This window comes from Coturnix japonica, chromosome 8 (assembly GCF_001577835.2).
Source record: "Coturnix japonica isolate 7356 chromosome 8, Coturnix japonica 2.1, whole genome shotgun sequence".
Taxonomy (NCBI): domain Eukaryota; kingdom Metazoa; phylum Chordata; class Aves; order Galliformes; family Phasianidae; genus Coturnix; species Coturnix japonica.
This window is the reverse complement of record NC_029523.1, coordinates 16,678,061-16,685,638: the sequence shown is the minus strand read 5'-3', so window position 1 is coordinate 16,685,638 and position 7,578 is coordinate 16,678,061. Positions and strand designations below refer to the sequence as shown.

General features: G+C 45.7%; 2 protein-coding genes and 1 long non-coding RNA gene across 19 annotated transcripts in view; 2 read left to right on the top strand and 1 right to left on the bottom strand.

Annotated features, from left to right (window-relative positions):
* The window catches only part of MIGA1 (mitoguardin 1), a 32,955-nt gene extending 30,986 nt beyond the window's left edge, over positions 1–1,969 (top strand). Inside the window, exons 15-16 of one of the 2 annotated variants that reach the window (XM_015870001.2) lie at positions 5–121; positions 285–1,969. In XM_015870001.2, coding sequence (XP_015725487.1) covers positions 5–121; positions 285–503 — 336 coding nt within the window. In that variant the 3' untranslated portion in view covers positions 504–1,969. The remainder of the gene's footprint in view (positions 1–4; positions 122–284) is intronic. The other variant, XM_015870002.2, reaches the window with a different exon arrangement.
* On the bottom strand, positions 1,279–4,517 carry LOC116653744. Its single transcript, XR_004308128.1, has 2 exons — positions 4,268–4,517; positions 1,279–2,754 (listed from the first exon to the last, which is right to left on the bottom strand). It is a non-coding gene; the product is annotated as an uncharacterized LOC116653744 (long non-coding RNA).
* NEXN (nexilin F-actin binding protein) overlaps positions 2,429–7,578 on the top strand; it is a 30,763-nt gene continuing 25,613 nt past the window's right edge. For 3 of the 16 annotated variants that reach the window (XM_015869980.2, XM_015869972.2, XM_015869973.2), the window contains exon 1: positions 5,006–5,231. In XM_015869980.2, coding sequence (XP_015725466.1) covers positions 5,115–5,231 — 117 coding nt within the window. In that variant the 5' untranslated portion in view covers positions 5,006–5,114. Of the gene's footprint in view, positions 2,719–4,588; positions 4,719–5,003; positions 5,232–5,273; positions 5,406–7,578 lie in introns of those variants that run through there. The other 13 variants (XM_015869982.2, XM_015869977.2, XM_015869981.2 and 10 more) reach the window with 9 other exon arrangements.

Genomic DNA, 7,578 nt, shown 5'->3' with positions numbered 1-7,578 from the left:
CCAGGTACCTGATGGATTTTTTGCTCATTTCTATGCTATATGTGAACATATCAGCCCTGTTTTGGCATGGGGTTTTTTGGGTCCTAGAAATTCCCTTTATGACTTATGCTGCTTCTTCAAGGTTTGCACCTTCTTCTTAATTACCGCTTATCTTAGTTTAAAAAAGAAATCCTATGGAATTACATTGGATTACTATGGAAGTAACATTGCATGCTTCTTCTTTTTTCTTCTTGTAAGTAAATACATGTTTTTTTCCTTTTTTGTTGTTTTTTTTCCCCCACTAGGATCAAGTGCTTTTCTTCCTCAAAGACATCTTTGACTTTGAAAAGGTACGATACTCAACTATGGAGAGTTTGGCTGAAGACCTTATGCAATTATTAATGCGACGCACTGAACTTTTAATGGCCTATCTTGGAGCAGATTCATTGAGACATGCCAGTGCTTGTGTAAGTGGTCATGGGCATGTGATGACCAGTGGGCTCTTAGAAGCAAAGGTACAGTAAGCTTAAAATCCATGAGATGTGAAATGGAGTGCACTTTGACATGCTCCTTCCCACCTTTCTTTCTAACCCCGAAGCTTTCATTGCTGTTAATGAGCAAACATCTGAAAATGTACCATGTTGCTAAGTAAGGAAAAGGACTCAGGGAGGATACAAAAAGAACTGGTGAGCGTACTGTTGTATATATCTAAATTAAATTTGCAGCTCAGCTGATATCGTATTTATACTTAATGTATCCCAAAGCTTTTTTTCTGTAATATTTTGGTAAAGTTTATTTATGAAATACTGTACTTTTGCCACAGATAATTTGTAAGTGGAGCTGATGGATGTGTCTCATGTAAAGGCTTATAGTACAAAATGTTCACTACAGAGTCTCAAAGTCATGATGTGTCTAGAGCAGGGAGGTGTTTCAGTGGGTGTATATGCAGTTATACAGTCTCTGATTCATGTGACACGTGCAATAAAGTAATCACAGTCACAAAACTGAACATGTTGCCACTGCCCTGCAGTTATGTTTGTGTGGATGTAAGCAGTCATTCTGTACTACAGTATAGTAAGAGTGATGCAGGCACCATTTGGGCAGTAACAACTTCCAGTATGCATCTTTTGCTTTATTTTTGTGTGTGAAATCTAATAATCATGGAGTTGTTTGTATCAGACCACTTTTATATCCAAACAACTATGCTAGTTTGCCAATATATATATATTTTTTTCTTTTTTAAAACTGTAAAGACTTAATTATATCCATCACCACCATGTTCTTAGTTCTATTGTAGCATTTCAAAATACATTTTAAAATCATGATAATTTTTAAATCATGAAAGAGAATCAAGGGCAGCATTTTGGAATTAAAAGTTTTTACGTCTTCCTGCCTTCCTTGTAAGGAGGTCAATTACCTGTTTAGGAGGAAATGTGGTGATTTGAGCCATAAATGGGCACATGCAAAAGTGTGGTGGCTCAGGATATGGAAACCTGAGCTTTGTGTAGGGGGCAACACTGTAATGTGGCATGAGAAAATGTGAGGCAACATTTTGACTGTGCAAGAGCTAATAATCATCCATAATCTCGAATTCCTATAAACTGAAACAGCGTTTCCTAGTTAGCTTTTAAACTACACTGATGTATTCTTGGCCACAGAAAGCCAGCCTACAAGAATCCAGCCTGTGTTAAGAAATAAGACTAATTACAGACTAATTCTGAACACTCAGATATTCAGGAGCATGTTGTTGTAATGTAGCACATTGAAGCAAACTTTGATTAGAAACATTTCAACTCGTGTTGCACACAGCCCAAACTGATGGTACTTGAAGATGACGACCTGTGTCTTCCCATAGGTTTTACTGAAGCCAACATTTTGTCGTGTACATTTGATAAAGACTGTGAAAAAGTGTCATATGACTGGTGTGAAATGCCAACTGATTATATTAAAAATAAATAAATAAAATAGTATAATTCTATGTGTAATAAAATAGAAGTTCCAAATGCTGCTGTTGCCCTGTTTCCAACATTCAGGTGGCTGAACTTGGCACCCTGCTATTCTTTTTCTCTCAGTTAATAATATCTGCAATACCAGAATGTGAAGTCTGTGTCATGTATCTTAAGCATCATCTCCTCTCATTGCAGTGCTCTAAAATTCCTGTGTGTTGGCAGCTTTCTGTAGTCTGTGAATGGAATTTTATAGGTGTCGAACTGGATTCAGAATCAGTAAGAGAGTAAATGTTGTATTCCACATCAAATATAACACCTGGGCACTGTGTCACAGGAAGCTGTGGTTTGTCTGGTCCGATAAAGTGTTGAGAAAGTGAGACCTTAGCAGTCATCACAGGAAAGCAGAAATGCACGTTTTTACAGTAGTAAATTCCTGTCTAAATGACCAATTCTTGTATTTATAAAATACTTCTGAAGAGAGTACAGCCCAAATGTTATTCAACAGTGCTGAGATGAGGCTGTTTCCCAAGGATTTAGTTCTGTGGTCTGTCAGGAATGAAAGGATTTAAAACAAAAAACCAAAACCCAATATATTATGCCAAAATATGTAGAAACTGGTTTAAGTACCTGATATTTCTGGTTCAAACAATGTGTCCCCTTTAGGTCAGGAGCTCTTCCATGACATCACAGAGCTCTCAGAAGTCCATAGAATCAGGTCAGAAATGAGGCTGATGTTTCCCATCCAGAATAAGAGTTACAGCATCCGGTTGCAGAGAGGTATCAACAATAGGTATTTCTTTCAGACTTTGGCTTCTGTTTATGTGAACTTTGTGGGAGGGGGAAGGAAAAAGAAAGTAAGGAAGAAAGAAAAGGAGAGGGAGAAGAAGGGAGGGGGAAAAGGGGAAACAGAGAAATGTGCATGTGCAGATACCTTCAGGACCTTTTGGACCTTCTCCCTGGAAGCATCTGCATATTCTGCCCTTCCTAGCTCCAAAAGCAGAGCTGTGAATTGAGGTAGGAGGGAGCTGCTTTCTTGCTGAGGTTTATACAACCGAGCTCAAAGGGACATAAGGAGTATCTGTTAATAACTGCCACACAGCTGAAGAATTCCACGTCTTCCACCTCTGAGAACTCAAAATGCCAGAGCTGCAGCAAAGCAGTGATAGACTGATGTGGCTGTATTGAATTCAGAACTGAAGTAAGAATGTAGTTCATAACCTCTTTTTAAACAGTTGTGAATGCTCCTTTCTGTGCTAATAAGAGCAAGCTAAATTTAAAAGCCGTCCTCTTCTGTCATAACTACAGCTGAGATCAGAAATGTTGAATGCGTGAGGACCGTAGAAGAATCAAGTATTTACATCATTTGCAATTTGGTTGTAATAATCATCTCACTTCTAATGCGTTCTTAATGGTTATTATACTTCACTTTTGTAGCCCTTGGTTTCTGTCAAACTAAATGTGTTAAATCAAGTGCTTGGTTAAGCATATCTGTGAACTTCCTATTGCCAAAATGAACTGCAGTTGTGTTACTCAATAAAACAATACCGTGACGCTGCTCGTTTGGATAACTGTCTAAAACTGGAGTTTGCACAATTCTTGACATCTAATGTGAAAATATTTAATATGGGAGCAGCTTTAGTACCAGTTATCCATCTGAACTGGAATTTAAATGTGCTTCTTAGAATCCAACAAACATATGACAATAGAGAGTGTTGGTTTTGTAGACCCGTTTCATTCTGCTTCTCCTGTACAAAGCAGTGATCACTTTTCAACACGTTGGCCAGTGATCCACCAAACATGAAGAGTGGAGCTTTTAGCCCTGAAGTCCAACAGGTGGCTCAGGCAGACACCTTATAAATGAGAACACTGCCCAAAGGAGGGCTGTCGTGGCTGCAGACACAGCAGGTATCAGAGGTGTGACAAGGGCAGCGGCTGTTCTGCTGCTGAGATCTCTATCTATCTAACCGGTGTGCTGTAATTGCATTCTTCTATTTCTGTCAAGTTATCTCTTTTCTTGGTTTTAGGAGCTGGTTTTTTTTGTTTGTTATTTGGTTTTTTGTTTTTCAGTCCCACTACACTGAGCTCTGGCTGAAAACTAAGGCTTCCCAGGGGGGCAGGTAATGAACTGCAGCACTTAAGGGAGGTGTCCAGTCCTCACTCCTGCACAACAGTGGTGCATAAATGCTTTGATATGAGTAAATTTGGGTGTATGTCTGCTGGAAGCTGCTAACTGAATGCTTCCTGCCCTTAACTCAATGTGTGTGCCCTGACTTCGGCAATACAGCTGTTCTGAGCGTGGCATTGGGGGAAAGTTCTGCGCTGTCCTTTGAAATACATACTGTGTTCTAGCAGTGATATCTGTTGTTCAGATTGGCAGAGGCTGATGGCGTGTGGTTATCATCCCCATGTCTGCGATTCTGGCTGCCCCTTGGCTCCAGTCTGGCAGACAAAATACAAGGGAGATAGAAAAGTTCTGAGTTGGGGACGGTGCAATTGGAAAGGTAGGAAACGAGGGGGAAAAGGAATGCATTCAGATGTAATGTAACCACACTCCTGCCTGTGCTTAGTGAAGTTTCCAGAGCAAGGCGCTGCTTGAGGCTGAACGCGCTCTGTGTTCTGGCACGGGCCGGATTCCTGTCCGCTCCATCAGCGAACTGTCACAGCACTATTATTAGGCGATTGCTCCTCGTGTGCCATAAAGCGACCGAGGAGCTGACGGCGGCAGGTTATAAAGCCGCTCCGTAAGCGGAGCATGAAGCAGCCGCTGCCAGCAGCGCTCCGCAGCCGGGGGTGAGTGTGCGGTGCGGTGCGGGGCCGGGCTCCCTGCGGCGGGGACCTGGGGACGAGGCCCGAACTTCTGCCGGCCCCGGGGCTCTGCCGCTGCCCCTCGGCCAGGAATGCGCGGCCCCCCCTGGCCGGTTATTTATGGCTCCGTGGCGCTTCCAGCCCAAAATAAGCCCGTTGGCCGGGACGGCTGTGCGGGGTGGACGAGGGGGGGAGGGTCGGGAGGTGGCTGTGAGCTGACTGGGAGCTGACAGGGCGGCCGGGCCGAGCACCCCGCCGCGCCGAGGGGCCGGGCACATCGAGCCGCCGCGGGTCGGGGCTGAGGCTGAGGCTGAGGCGGGACAGCTGCCGCGCCGCGGGGCTCGCCTGGAATGCGGGCGACGGCCGCGAGCCGAGACTTTTATGGAAAGTTGCAGCGTTGGAGCCGCGGCCGCAGCCAAGGGGCGTCCGCAGCCCGCAGCGCTACCGCCCGCTCCGCCGGGACTACGCCGAGACGCAGCGGCGGGGCAGCGCTCCCAGGTAAGGAGCGGAGGGGATCCCGGCCGCCCCCACCACCCGCCGGGACGGGATTCGTCGCGTCCCCTCGGGAAGGGGCGGCGGGTCCCGCAGAGCGGCAACGGGCACCGCGGGGGCTACGGCACGAATCCGAGCGGACAAGAGCCGCCGTGTCTCCGCGCCAGCGCCGGGCTGTTGGTGAGCGCCGGGATGTTTGGTAGATGCTGCTGTGATTGTGATTGTGCCGCTGCAACGCAGCGACTCGGGGGGAATAGTGCGGTCTTCTGACAGCTTCCTAGCGATTTGTTACCGGGTTTGGTCTGGGTATATAAGAGCTGCTGTCGGTATAATGAACATTCGCGAAGGAAATTGGCCATGAGAGTCGATCGAACCCCCGCACGCGCGCCTGCCTGAGACGGCAGCCGCGCCGCGTTGGCTGTGGTGTTACAGAGCTGTGCCGTTACCTTCAGGTCTCTTAGAAAAGTGCCCTTTGAAACGAAATTCTGAAATAATAATTAGCCCTATAGGAGGGCCACGTGCACTGAGGAATACACATTAACATGGGAACATATCTGGTGTGTGCAGAAAACCCTCAGAAAAACACAAGAACTGGGCAGACAGTTCTGGACGTATCCCCAAGAAATGCTTTCTCCAGCCATGTCTGGAATGCCATACATGGGTGTTTTCCTCCATCAGATAATCCATAATTTACAACGCGTGGACATTCCACTTTGTAGCACCCTTAGCAAGGAACGGTGCCTCAGCTGAACTGGAAACGAGATGGGGAAAGCTGAAGTGGAGCTGCTGAGGGTGAGCCCTGCTGTGCGCTGGGATGGCCAAGGCACTGCCCTCAGACATCGGCCCCAACGCTCAGTAGAGTGGAGATGGTCAATGGAGCTCCCTCCATGCGGTGAAGGGTCCATGTGTCAGGGAAGCAGCACGTAGGCTGCGTGCTGTCATATGAGATGGGAAGAGGCAAATTGAAGCCCTACCTCACGCACAGCGTTTCGTCCCACATTTCAGTGCCCGCTCTCCAAGCCTGGCAGTGACAACAGGAGCTGAGCTCAAATCTTAAGGTTCCTCTTCAGCTTCTGGGACACAGCAGAGGCTGGAGGAACTGTGGCATGGGGCAAAACATGCGTTTTCCTCTTAGGGGTCTGAGTTCACATTTTACTGCGTCTCGTAATCAGGATCAGCAGATGTCTTGGAGCACGGAATCACAGGCCTGAAGATCTCACCAGCACTTCCCTGGGCCCCGCTTTGTTCAGGAGTATGCCTACCCCATAATAGCACCTGAAGGGAGCAAGGAATTAAGGGGCAGATCTCTTCCACAGAGAGGGGTGACTTTATTTTTCTAACACAGAAGCTGGGCTGTGTGGCACCGTCACATTAGGAGTATTTAGAGCTGTGTAAACATATTCAAAATAGCTTCCACAAAGTAGATCTGTATAAACAGCACAATGTCTGCAAAGGCCATGCTGCTGTAACAGAAGACTTGAAGTGCAATGAATTGAAAGAGGGAAGAAAAGGTTGTATATGAAGTCCTGGGTCAGTTTTTGGTAGGTCCTGGTAAATCTTTAATCGTAAAGATATCATGAATTAAATACAACTGAGTGCAAGTAGTTTTGTATTCTACAAGATGTAATGGCTGGGCAGCTGGTGCTAATTGTCAGAGCTCGTTGGCTGCAGAGGAGCTGACAGTTTATACCAGCTCAGGACCTTCCCCCATGCCCGTTAATTTTAGAATCTACTTCACTATCTGTAATTTAGTACAACAGCTGGTAGAGTCATACCAGAGAAGTTGCAGTAAGGACAGAAATGGTGAGCCTTGCTCACCTTCCCCTCCTCTTTCCAGTTCTATTTAATCCTCCTTTAAATACTTTAGCATTACGGACCGTGTTTTCCTCTCTTAAGTGCTTTGGCTGCAAGTGCTAAGTTTCCAAGTCTCACAATATGGTTTTCCTATATAACGGAGTCTTCCCTGCAAGTGGATCACAAAGAGAGACAGATGGTAACCGTAACTTAGACTGTGCTGCAGAGGGCTTATTTATAACTCACAGTAGCCAGGAAGACGGCAGGGGGGCCTCTTGAAAGGAGGAATCACAGAGCAACTCGATGGTTATTTTAAGTCCCTGCATCGTACTCCTGTTTGTAAAGAGTAGGAAAACACTTGTATTTCACTGCGTCTCTCACGTGGGGGTGTTAATTACTCCACTGAAATAAATTACAATTAAGGAGGTTTGTTTGGGGACTTAGGAGCCATCAAACCTCCTGTGTCCCACGAATGGTTTTAATTTTTTCAGCTTTAGAGTGTTTTAGGGAATCTTAAGTTTTTAGACAGCTTCGTAATAGAAGGACAAATGTCTTCTGA